This window comes from Parasteatoda tepidariorum, chromosome 7 (genome assembly GCF_043381705.1).
Source record: "Parasteatoda tepidariorum isolate YZ-2023 chromosome 7, CAS_Ptep_4.0, whole genome shotgun sequence".
Taxonomy (NCBI): domain Eukaryota; kingdom Metazoa; phylum Arthropoda; class Arachnida; order Araneae; family Theridiidae; genus Parasteatoda; species Parasteatoda tepidariorum.
The window spans coordinates 77,451,899-77,465,993 of record NC_092210.1 but is presented as its reverse complement, the minus strand read 5'-3'; the positions used below and the strand labels follow the sequence as shown (position 1 = coordinate 77,465,993).

The 14,095-nt window shown below is 29.8% G+C and overlaps 1 protein-coding gene across 1 annotated transcript in view; it reads left to right on the top strand.

Annotated features, from left to right (window-relative positions):
* Positions 1-7,291: 7,291 nt before the first annotated feature.
* Positions 7,292-14,095, top strand: part of LOC107447542 (dynein axonemal intermediate chain 2-like) — a 25,432-nt gene continuing 18,628 nt past the window's right edge. Inside the window, exons 1-2 of the mRNA XM_071183823.1 lie at positions 7,292-7,534; positions 12,921-13,082. Coding sequence (XP_071039924.1) covers positions 7,343-7,534; positions 12,921-13,082 — 354 coding nt within the window. The 5' untranslated portion in view covers positions 7,292-7,342. The remainder of the gene's footprint in view (positions 7,535-12,920; positions 13,083-14,095) is intronic.

Sequence of the window (14,095 nt, the reverse complement as noted above, 5' to 3'; positions counted from 1 at the left end):
TGTCTTTTCTAAAATTCTGTGTTATGATTGTACATCATTAGAGAAGGAAAAAAAAGAGCCTAGTTTAATATGTCGATATCAAGCCTTTTATCTTAATGTATTCTCACAGAAGAAACAAATTATGAGCTGAATACAGATTTCCACTTATCCATATCGTAGAATCAAAACCGGACAATAATGATTGATGTTGTTCAAATAAACAAGGAACAGAACTGAATAAAAAAAACGTTCTGACGTAAATTTCAGTTAGTTGCAAGGCCCCTATTAAGGTCAGGGTAGGTAAGAGAGAGAATGCCGAGTCACGTGAAATAATCGTGTTATTCGTGTGCCACAATATCTCTCTATTTCAAGATCTCCCGCTGTGGGTCGGGGGGTCTTATTTAAATCTTCAACCCTCCTAGATAAATACAACTAAATTTAGATTCACGCATGCTGTTGGTGGGTAAGCAACTGGTTGGAATAAATTCAGATATAAAAGAGTGGATTTTTATTGATGATAAGAATTTCCGGCACGTTCTGGCACAGATACTACACACGACCCATTTTCAAATATTGATACGAATAGAAACAAAATGTAACGCAAACAGCAAAGCAAAATGTAACGCAAAATTAAACGCCACCACTATGTTAGGCGTTTAAATTTGTGTTACACATTTGTTTTGCTGCGCAAAAACTATGAAACTTAAAATTAAAACACAAAAATTATAGGAATTTCCGACACGTTCTGGCACAGATACTACAGACGCCCCATTTTAAAATATTGATACGAATAGAAACAAAATGTAACGCAAACAGCAAAGCAAAATGTAACGCAAATTTAAACGCCACCACTATGTTAGGCGTTTAAATTTGCGTTACATTTTGTTTTGCTGCGCAAAAACTATAAAACTTAAAATTAAAACACAAAAATTATAGGAATTTCCGGCACGTTCTGGCATAGATACTACACACGACCCATTTTCAAATATTGATACGAATAGATAGGTCTCTGCACATTGAAAAATCGCAAGCGATGCCTCCACCACTATGTTAGGCGTTCAAATTTGCGTTACATTTTGTTTTGATGAGGCAAACACTATAAAACTTAAATAATTGAAAATACGAAAATGCGTAGTACAATGATATGAAAAAACTCAATATTCGATGATTAGTTCGAAAATTACTAAGCGTTAAGAAAATTGTCACTCTTCAGCCTGTTGAAATGCAAGACAGACGTGCGAAAAGGACCATCTTTATTTATGAGCAAAACACGATTGTATTTTAATTCCTGTTTTTTTTTTCTTTAAATATTGTGATTTTTAATTTTTTCCTGGAATTTTCCTCATTTCTTAGAAATAAGTTAAACACTATTTAACCATTGCTGTAGTCAAATTATTTTATCTCTTTTGAGATCTTCATATTACTTGACTGTTATTGAAAAAAGAATAGTAATGAGAGAGGAAGAGAAAGATTAATTCGATGTTGCTAGATGTAAACATTTTTGTTGAAAGGCTTAAAAAATAATTCAAGAAAATTCAAATCTGTTTCTCATTTGAATTTTTATAATAATCTAAATCTTGTTGACAAGTAAAAATTACTTTAATTTATTTTATCTTATTAAATTACACAATCGGTATTCCTAAGTTTTTGAATTTTTTTTTGTTGCAAGTATTGTTGATTATATTTCAATTCCAGGTAATCATTCATTTCGTTTACGATTAAATTATTTTCAAAATATTCTGACATAGAATTATATTTACTATGTATTTTATTAGCCAAATATTATTTGTTTTTTTGTGAAAAAAAATCCACCATTATGGGAAAAAAAAATAATTATGACTAAGGGGTAGTCACTGGGGTTGGTAAGCAAAGTTTCCTGACCTGGAAAAAATTAAAAGGCAAGTGTAAGAATTTTTTGACATGTGTAAGAATTTGGCCAGCGTCAGAGATATATAAGTCGATAACGTATCTGTTTGACACGTGTAACTAATTTTTATATAAATGTCACGGTATTTCAAAGGAAAAGATCTTTATCAATCATAAAAAAAATATTTATAAAAAGAAAAAAAAAACGTTTATTGTTTATCGTTTAGATAATGAAAATTTATTTCGGGAGGGAACAAAATGAGGGATCCATTCTTGTTATCACGGATATTAATTGAAACTTTTAAATATCCCTATAAGGGGCCTCCGCGTTTTGGGTGCTCAATTTTATGTTACATTTTATTCTGATGAGTAAACAAAAACTAAAAGACTTAAAATTTTGAAATTACGATGGCGAGTAGAAAAAAACGCAAGGGTGAAGAAAAAAAATTAACGTTCGATTATTAATTCGTGAATTGTTAAACTCATAAAAGAAAAAATACTATACGAGCCACTTAACAGGCAGCAGGAATGCAACCATAGAGTTGAAATTTGATATGCTGAAAGGGTTACATTTGTTTATGAACTTAACAGAGAGGTTTTAATTCTTTTTTTTTTCTTTCGAAATTCCACTCTGTTCGAAAATTATGGCAATTCTGTTATTCTTCAGCATTTTTTTTAAAATTTTTTTATTTATTTATTTTTATTTATTTATTTACTTTTATTTATTAATTTATTTTTATTTATTTATTTATTTTTATTTATTTATTTGTTCCTATTTATTAACATTTATTTTCATTTATTTATTTACTATATTTTGCTTTACGTTCCACTTTGCTTTGCTTATTTATTTTTACTTATTTATTTATTAATTTATTTACATTTATTTATTTACTATATTTAGCTTTACGTTCCATTTTGCTTCTCTGCCCAAAATCATAACTTGTAGAAACTTTCAATTACAAAGGTGGGTAAATATAGTAAAAGGACTACGGCGGAATGAAAAAAAAAATTAAGTTTCGACGATTAGTAAGAAAATTATTAATTGTTTAACTTAAAGAAAAAAATAACATGTTTGCCCGATCTGAATAACGCTAAAATGCAACTACGGAGCTAAAATTTAACGGGATGAAAGTGCGTTTTTATTTGATAACTTACAAAAATTTTGATTCAAAATTCCAATTTGATCAAACGTTATTTCGAATTAAACTGTTTTTTTTCATCATTTTTTTAAATTTTTTGGTTTAAATATCTGTTTTTTATCCATTGTTGTTTGAAATTTATTTACCCCTCACAATATCTTTCTTTATTTAAAAGCTTGCGTTCAAGAAGATGTCAAGCAAAAGTAACAAAAAAAAAAAAAAAAATAGAACGAGAGAGCAAGAAAGATAGAGAGAGATTACATGTTGCCAGATTTAAATTAAAGGATTTTAGCTGAACTGTTATTCAAGTACAAATGATTATTATTCACATCAAGGTGGCAATCGTATATTTCGTTATGTTCAGCATATTAAAAAAATATTTTTACATAAAGCTACAATAATTGTATAGGTTGAACACAAAATGTGCTGTGGTTTTGTGGAAAATATTGACGTTACAAAAACAAAACAATAAACAATAATGAACAAGAAGCAAGTATGGGGGTTGGTGAGTGCAGTGAACAGGGGGCGGGGCTCCCTAATATTACTAAAAAATTACTTATGAAATAAAACAATTTCGGTTACTAAGTTGCCGGAACTATATGTTAATTTATAGATTTATTTTCACATTGCTGAAATGAGTTCTGATGTATTCTTTTTTTAAAACCAAAATTATTTAATTTTAAATCTTAAATTACGAGAACTTATTTGCGATTTGGTAGTAGAATGTACACGAAGCAATATAAAATAATAAAGGAATTGTTTTATTTCCGCCACTTTAACATATATTTATGCATTCTGATAAATAGTTAATTTTATGATTGGGAAATATCAGTTCTAGCACACTTTTGAAAATGTTATAGTTTACTTTTCCTTTTCTCGAATGCAATTTAAGACGAGGGACAAAATAGTATACTACTTAACTAACTCCTTAATAGCAACTTCCTTAGTTTAATTATGCAAGCTTAATTCTTCATAATGCTTAATTAAGGCAAAATTATTTTTTTTTCTCCTTTCTACTATTCCATAAGTAAGAAAATGCAGAATAATAGTCAATGGTGTGATTTTTCTGCTATAAAAACAGCATTTCAAACACCTGTTTTTAATTGTGTCCATTTTCTTAAAAACACATTTCGAACTGTGTCGTGAATATAAAAAGTTCACCGATAAATTCTGTAAGACTAAATAAATTATGTTTACTTCTATTATAAGTTTTGAGTAAGACAGCGTCCAGGCAGCATATGAAGTTAAAACATCATTAGAAATTAACTTTTTACTTTATTACAAGATAGTTTTTCGAGTGAAAAACATTTAGCAAGGTTTTGGCATAACCGAAAATTAAATAAAATTTGAAAAAAAAAATGTAGATGAAGTTTCCAAAGAAACTGAGAAAAATTGTGAAGTTTTTTGTAAGACTGCGTCTGGGTCACATATGAAGTTAAAACATCCTTAGGAATTAACTTTTTGTTCTATTACTAAATAGTTTTTTGAGAGAAAAACATTTTGCAAGGTTTTGGCATAACCGAAAATTAAATAAAATTTAAAAAAAAATGTGGATGAAGTTTCCAAAGTAACTGAGAAAAACTGAGAAGTTTTTTGAAAGGCTGCGTCTGGGTCACATATGAAGTTATAACATCCTTAGGAATTAACTTTTTGTTCTATTACTAAATAGTTTTTTGAGAGAAAAACTTTTAGCAAGGTTTTGGCATAACCGAAAATTAAATCAAATTTAAAAAAAAAATGTAGATGAAGTTTCCAAAGAAACTGAGAAAAACTGAGAAGTTTTTTGTAAGACTGCGTCTGGGTTACATATGAAGTTAAAACATCCTTAGGATTTAACTTTTTGTTCTATTACTAAATAGTTTTTTGAGAGAAAAACATTTAGCAAGGTTTTGGCATAGCCGAAAATTAAATAAAATTTAAAAAAAAAACTTAGATGAAGTTTCCAAAGAAACTGAGAAAAACTGAGAAGTTTTTTGTAAGACTGCGTTTGGGCAACATATGAAGTTAAAACATCATTAGAAATTGACTTTTTGTTCTATTACTAAATAGTTTTTTGAGAGAAAAACATTTAGCAAGGTTATAATCGAAAATTAAATAACATTTTTAAAAAAAATGTAGATGAAGTTTCCAAAGAAACTGAGAAAAAGGACTAAACTTGAATTTTCTCTAATGACAAAATGACTAAACTTAAAATCTCAATAAAATCGGGAGCAGAATATGTGAAGCCAAATTTGTGTTAATTTGTGTTAAATTTGTGTTAACCTGGTGTATGTAATTTCGATGCATAATTAGTTTGTTTATGTTCTACATGGCTCTATACTTGTCTTTGTGTTAATGAAGAAATAAACAGTGAAAGAATTGAAATATTTCTGACATAATCTTTGTGTATGAATATAAATGTGTAGAATTGATAGTTGACGGGCTAGGCTTACTCGAATTAAAATGGAAAGAACAGTTGATAACGTAAACAAATGCCACATTCCAACAACCAATCAGGATCGAGATACCTACACTACGTCACATGCAGATATCCCACTGAATACTTATTAATTTTGATGAAAGAGTATGTTTATTATATTATGAAAAAACGAAAAATGATTGGAGCAATCGCTGGGGTTGGTGAACGGAGCAAGCTGGGTCATAGTTCTCTAGTCACTCACATCAAAATTAATAAAAATAATCCAGCCACTTTTCAAAATTACCATTCTGAAATTAAAGAAAATTACAAGTTCGGATGGAGGGCAGTATTCAATGACACAAGAGACTGATGCTGCTACGTTGAGACAAATCTGAACGATGTTTTTTAACCATGGCATTGAAATTGAAAGACCTCATCAACAAAATCTGATAACAATTTGACAAAAGAAGCAATTCAAACTGCAATAACTTGCGAAGGAATTAGAACTTTGGAAAAAAAAAATTGAGTTTATAGACATGCCAAAGTTCAACTCCGTAGTTGAATTTTTCGAGCTGTAGATCGGAACGTATGGTAACATTTACTACAAGTTTAAAAAATTAACAATTCTTGAACTTGTGGCGTAACTACCACTACGAATATTAAACGTCAATTCACTGGTATATAAGACATGCTAACTCGATTCAAACATGAGGTACCTCTTGATAGATGAAGGTTGGTATTGTCGATAGCTCCGCCTCCACATTGGTGACCCGGACGTGATTTGATCGCGCACTATCGACTACTTCGCAATCTCTTGACAGTAACGCCTACTTTGATGGATGATCCACATTGAACAGTTGATTTGCTACTAGTGATAGCGGCATCATCCACATCGTCAGTCTTTTGCTGCTCAGTCTCGTCTCGATTAAACACAATGTCGGCCTGCATACACTCGACTGCTAATGGCAACAAAGGAGCGACCACGTCTGTGAAGTTAATACACCTCTCACATTCAGCACTCAAAAACCCAGTGACCTTAAAACCAGCTCTCCCGGTCTCTCGCAAGTACAGCAACTAGTGGTATCCGTTCATCGAATTCTATCCCTGATAAAATTCGGGTGGGTGAGTATTGTGGCGTAACTACCACTATGAAAATTAAACATCAATTCACTGGTATATAAGACATGGTAACTCGAGTCAATCACGAGGTACCTTTTGTTAGATGATGGTTGGCATTGTCGATAACTCCGCCCCCACAAACTAATTAGTGAATGTTAATTTTCTGACTCTACCGTACTCCTTTGTACATATTTCTACACACCTTTAAAATTTTTAAAGTCTCCCATAGATTTTGCTCTGCAAAATAAAATGTAAAGTAAAGTTTAACTCTCAAAATAGCGTCATTAGCATTTTTTTTGTACAGAAATATGAAAGAGAAGCGTTAAGCTATTGGACAAATTTCTAGATTTATTTATGCTCAATGCCAAGCTTGTACCCGGGACCATATTATTAAAACAAACTTTTATAAAAGAAAAAAAAAACTCTACATTTATATCCAGAAATATTCAACAGTTTAAACATGAAATATGAATACATAACACTGTGAGGAGATAATAATCAGTGCAATATAATGCAAAAATATAATTTTTTTGAACTTGTGGTTTCCAAGACGACTACCACCAAGCTGCCAATACAAAGTACAAAATGATTCATTTCCTGATGAGAAAAAAATTAGCCCTAAGACGATAATGGTTAATAATTTTTACCTGCCTTTCATTCTAATGCTTTGTATCACGAAAGAAATTAATGAAGAAATAAAGAAACGGAGCAATTTTTTTACAGTATCAATTTTGTGAGTTACATTATTAGCTATTATACGGCGCATAGCATACCTGGTGTTTTCCACAGTAACCCTTTCCCTGGATCGAACGTTTTATTTCATGCTGGGTAGAGTTACTTTATGGAGACTTCGGAAATAAGTCTATCTTTTTCGCAGAAAAGAAAAAATCTTGGAAAAAAATGCAATTTTTCCGATGCTGGACCTTATCTTACTGTCGATATAAATCCTGATCGCATCCTTAGGAGCGAATATATCGAGCGTTTAAAATGTGATAAAGGAACTCAATTATCTAAGTCATGGTCTTTACATAAGGTAGGGAATCATAAGTTTATTTTAATGAATGTGTTTGTTTTATTTGGATTTCATTATCTTTTGAGTTTATGATCGGATTTTTACCATTTTTCTTGGCTTGAGAAGCCTTAGAATCCATTTGATTATTGGCTTTAAATATATGTTCAGTGCGCAAAACAAAAAATATTTTTCTTCATCTAACTATCAGATTCTTCCATACTATGAGGCAATTTTAATGGATAGAAAGGATAAACTTAAATATTCTAATTACTTACTGCAGAGGATATTTTTAGATACTCAAAAGCGTACTTTCTTTGAATAAACGTACCTCTTTCCCCCCGGCTGTTTTGTATTCCTGACCTTACAAGATGGAAGTCAGCCGCAATCTGGAAAATATGGTCAACATAGTTTAGATCAGAAAGCGGTCGAAAGTGTGGGCTTTTTAATGTTTATTTATTTCCTGCTTATTTCACATTATTATTGGGATGACTCACACGGAGTTTTAACGTAATTGTAAAAATTGTTCATCCAACTATAGATAAATAGAAAATGTCGATTCTAAAACTATTTATTATTTCATTTATTTATATACAAAAATTTTATGATCCTCTTTGTAACTTTATAAGAAATATGGCAATATGGACATAAAAACTTAAATTTCCGGTTCAAACTTTCGATCGATTTTCTGTATGAACATTAAAGAACATTTTTAAGACTTTACTATTCCCTCCTCTTGTTTTGAGGTAAAGTAACTAATTCCGTCGAAAAAAAAAGTATGTTTGTTCAGAAAAAGTACGCTTTTGTGCCAATTACGTAGCCTTATAAGTAGTCAGCATTTAATTATAAATTATTTTGATGCAGACTTTTAAGCCCTTGTGATGGGCACTTAATACAGGAAAATCAAATCATCAGTACAAGAGATATTAGCGGATCGTTTCCTAAATGGAATGTGCTAAATGGAAACGTACGTCGGCAGCACGTTTCCATTTAGCACATGTGACGTCATAAGAAATCAGGGATTGTTTTTGATTATATCACTTACGAAGGCCTTTTAAATGTTTAATAATTTAATAAATAAAAAATTGTGAAAAAAAAACAATCAAATTTTCGGATTCAGCAGAGAATTTTCAATAAGTTAGGATTGAAAATAAGAATTTCTAAGAGACGCTGTAACTGTCCATTATAAGTGTAGCCAAATTTTGCAAAAACTATAGGGGAGAGTGGAGTCAATTGTAACAGGGTACGATTGTAACAGAGCAAAACTTTCGAGTGTCGAGTTCCAGATTTGGTTCCTAGGTGGCGCACAAGGTGTTTTTAATAAATCTACATGCACACCCCTGCTGGCAACCATTTTTATGTACTTTTGAAAGAGTTACACCACAAAAGATATTTTCACGCTACGTAAGTACTTTTTTTGGTATTAGAATATTATATTGTAACAAAGTAATTTTGTTTAAAGAAATAAAAATTATTAACCGAATATGTAATTGGACACCTTAATTAACATTTCAACGAAAAGAAATATTAGCTTTGTTAATTAACTAGCATTGTTTTTAACAAATGAAGCTGAAATGGAGTCTTGGGGACGATTGTAACAATAAGTAAAGGGACGATTGTAACAGCTAAAAATAAATAATCTTATGTTTACAAACCATTACTTAATTCTTTGAGCGCTACCAATAGTTTCCTATATCATTTATATTATGTTGCATGTGCATTATTTTATCTGTCACCTTTCACAGCATAAATTAAAATTTTTAACCCCTTAAAGTTAAAAGTTTAACCCTTTAGGTCTCTGCTCATTATTATTTTTACTCCTAAAATATCACTACTATTTTGATCAATAAAAAATATATCACAACTATGATAATATGCATAATTAACTATGTTTTAGTTGAATTTATGAACTGTTACAATTGACCCCGTAAGTGGGAACAATTGTAACAAGTGCACGACTGTCAAAAATTGTTAATAACTAATATAATAACATTTAAAATAAGGTATTTATTTTTTTTTCTAGTAGAGGATAGTCTACTTTTCTCATCTGTCAATTAATACTAATAATATATTGGATTTTTTGCTAGTTAAAAATAGTTAAGTAAAAAATGTTACAATTGACCCCACTTTCCCCTACCGTTAATTTATTATTTGGATGAGAATTGAAGCTCCGTAATGTTGCATTTAAGTTTAGATAATTTTAGTTTCTAGAGAGGATTTAATTTTAAGTTGCATTGCATAATATCTAGTTTAGTTAATCTAGTTTTCAAAGAAGATACGAGTGGAAACTCTATAATGTTGTATTTAAGTTTAGTTAATTAAGTCTCTGGAGAAATTGCGAGTTGAAGCTTATGTAATTCAGTTAATTCTTCTAAATAGTTAATGCTTCTAAATAGAATGCATATTGATGCTGTATAATTGCTGTATAAATGCTGATGTTTAGTTAGGTTAGTCTCCAGAGAGCATGCGAATTGAAGTTCCATAATGTCGAAGTTTAGTATTCTAGGACAGTTAACGCAAGAATTGGCTATTTTCTCAAAACAATATTCAATTCAAAACTCCTACTACTCAACAAAATTTTTTATTGATAAGTTAATTTCAATAAAATGAAATGTTTCGCGTTAATTAATTGAAAAATCACAAAAAAATTATAAATTTAAAACTGCTCTTCAATTAATTTTACTCTAAAGCATTTTAACAAAATCAAAGCATGATAAGTTCTTTTTACCGAGATTTAATAATTTGATACAAAATAATGTTTTATTCCTAGGTCAAATAAACCAGGTCAGTTAAATCGAAGGAATTTGGTTCATATGGCTGGAAGCTCATGTCGCCAAGAAGAGCACTTTACCGATAGCTCATATCAACGAAGCGATTACTTCGCCGATAGCACATTTCTAACAAATATATATAGATATGTATTATAACCAATATAAAAACTAACTGGCGTATACTTTTTGTTGCTGCGCAGCATTGCATATCAAACAATATATCATTTTTCATAAACCGGTGGTTTGCGAACCCCAAAGCGTTCGCGAGTTGTATAGAGAGGATTTGCGAAAATGTGGTTGTAGTGACGTAAAAAAACTAATAACTAACGTAAAAAAATAAAGAAAATAAAAATTGTGTTTAAGACTGTAAAAATTGTATGTAGATTTGTAGCTAGTGGATCAGATTAAATATTTTTCTACGCGGCACCAAAACAATCTGAACAATTATTTTTAAATTATAAAATTCGTTATTAGTTTTTAAATATGATTTATAAATAATAAGAACTTTCTTTTTTCAAAGCAAAGACTAGATCATGTCAGCAAAGAAACGGAATGATCATGTCGGCGATGTGAGCTGTCGGTGAAGTGTTTGTCAGCGATATGAACACTGCTCTATTGAAGTAAAGAATTAAATAGCACAATAATATACTCTTATTGAACAAAAAACAATTATTTTTGGTAACAAGTGATTTCTAAATTATTCACTGCTTACAAATATCTAATTAAAAATTAATAATCATAACTTTTAGCAAAACCTCTTTGTCTTGATTTACAATTTCGCTAAAATAGAAAGGTATCAGATAAATTTTCATTTTCATTTACCCATGTAGAGCAATTTAGTCGTTTAAAAATACTTTATTTTTTTGTTGAAGAAATAATATTATAAAAAAAAATATGTATTGTGATACACGAAAATTTATTTCCATAACAAAATTAGAATTTATTCAATGATGTATTTATCACTTTTTGCATTCAAAACAGCATTTAAGAACTTTAATTTGGCAATTGAAACTAAAATTTATTTTAAAAAAAATTGCAAACTCTCGTTATAATTTGCAATTAAGATCAATGAATTTGAAATTAGCGTATGAGTAAATTTTATCAAATTGGAAGATTGAGTTTGAGAAAAGTTTCTAATTTTATTCCATCAACAATAATGATTTACCAAAAAATTCTGAAATTATAGGTTTAGAGAAGATACATTATCATATCAGCAATTAAATTAAGGAATTAATTTAAAAACTTCGTCTGTGTTTAACACCAGCACACCTGTTGGAAATCTAAATCTTTAGTAAAAGCTTTTAAATTGAACATTATATATGTTGATCACCTGTCTAAGTTAACCTCAATGAATTAATTCCAAACTGCTGAAACAATAAAACGTTCTCTTTACCAATTTAAATGGACCATTTAAATATTTTACCGTAAGTATTCAACGTACACAGGTTGCACTGCATATTCGAAATAAAACAGGAATCGCACGTTGAAATCTACGATTATATAAAATTGAAAATATCCGTTTATTTACTTTCAATTTCCGGAGTTTTTTTTTTATTTCCGTGATTTCATTAATTTTTTTTATTCAATTATATCATAGCATTAAGTCTTTCCTTAAAATTCTGTTGTCATCTTCGTGCAAAAAGATTTTCCGGAAAAAAATAAAAATCAGAAGCAATTTGTTATTGAAAAAATCTTTATTTTTTCGAGGAAACTTAAAAATTGAACCAACTGAACAATTACCATCGTTTCTTTACTAGGTTTCTGTATCAATTCTTTTTTCTTTCAGATACAGAAAATTTTTGTTCAAAATAGATGCTAAATGGCGAAAAAAAGGAGCAAATCTTTAACACTATTGCTTTCGTTTTATCAATTATTTGGAATTACTGTAATTACATGTTACTACACGGTGTTTCTTGAATTTCTAAATTAAACTATTCATTATACTAGACTTATAAAAGACCTTGGTTAGAATTAGAATTATTTCTTAGCTCTGATAAATTTTCAAAACGGAATGCTTTTTTTGTCGGATAGAAAAAAGTATGTATTCACTTCATTTTTAAAGCACGCACTTTTTCTCAATACACGAATTACTAAGACATTGTATGAATAGACAAAAAAGTTTTTCCATTTTTTTTAGTCACACATGTTTTTCTTCTCACAATACTTTTATTGCTAAGATTTTTTTAATTTTTATTATTATTAAAATTTATTTTTCCCCTGCACAGTACAGGGAGCTTATCCCAGTCAAACAACAACAGTATATTTAACCCCTTCCTTCTCGCTCCCATGAAAATGACGGGGTGAGGTTTCGCATTCTATTTCTCGCTCCCGTTATATTTCCGACTGGAGTGCTCAGTAGTAACGCGCCAATTAGAATAAAATTAATTCATTTCTTTTGCCTGGAAAACATTTTATTTCTCATTTTACACACCAGAAAGCAGTACCAGGATATTTTTTTAAATAATTGTAGATAGTTAGTTTATTTTAAACTAGATGTCAGCACCTATCAAATGGCCCTAATAAAAAAACAGGCACTTTTATGACCGTTTTCTTGAAATTTAACCGATTGTTAAGAGGTTAATCAATGATGCATTTTAGTGGCGAGAGTAATTGGTAAAGATAGAATGATATGTTTGCAGGTGAATACGACCTCGAAGTCTACATGGTCTACCGGCATGGATCACAAGATGGGTGGTTGGCCTATTGAAGTAGATCCCAGATATGAAGATCAAGTATGGAGATACAAAAAGAAAATATACAAGGAAGAAGATTTTATAAATTCCATCAGAAATATGGCTGATGTGAGATTAGTTTTATGTCTTTTTCCGGTAGATAATAATTTGTTAAAACTGTATATATATTTTTTGTACGCTTTGTTACCGGCAAATTTTGAAATTCGGCATTCTATAGAATGCCTAGGCATTGTATATAATGCCTAAAACTAGCCGGCAATGTATGAAATGATTTATATTTCACACATTTCCTAGGCATTCTATAGAATGCCAAATGAGAAACCAGCAAAGTATAAAATTTTCTGTGGCCATGCTAGTAAAGGTGATGAAATGGATATTTTGTGTAATATTTGTTTCTTAACTGAAAATAATTGTGACTTAGTAGTGAATATTTTATACGAAAATTTTGTTTCCCTTAATAGGAAAGGCATAAATTATGTCTTGTACAGCTTTCATTTTTCTTTACGCATTTTGAATAAATTTTTTTTAATGGCACTCTCATCATTTTTTCAGAATAACATTTTTATTTTTGAGAAATGAACATCATTTACATAATAACCTCATCAGAACGTTTTTTCATACTTTGCCTAAATAGCATTTGTCATTCTATATAATGCCTAAGTATTATATACAATACCTAGGGAAAGTATGTAATACTTCTCATATTTCATACCTTGCCTAAAAACATTCAGCATTATATACAATACCTAGGGAAAGTATGTAATACTTCTCATATTTCATATCTTGCCTAAAAACATTCAGCATTATCTACAATACCTAGGGAAAGTATGTAATACTTCTCATATTTCATACCTTGCCTAAAACATTCAGCATTATATACAATACCTAGGGAAAGTATGTAATACTTCTCATATTTCATACCTTGCCTAAAAACATTCAGCATTATATACAATACCTAGGGAAAGTATGTAATACTTCTCATATTTCATACCTTGCCTAAAAACATTCAGCATTATATACAATACCTAGGGAAAGTATGTAATACTTCTCATATTTCATACCTTGCCTAAAAACATTCAGCATTATATACAATACCTAGGGAAAGTATGTAATACTTCTCA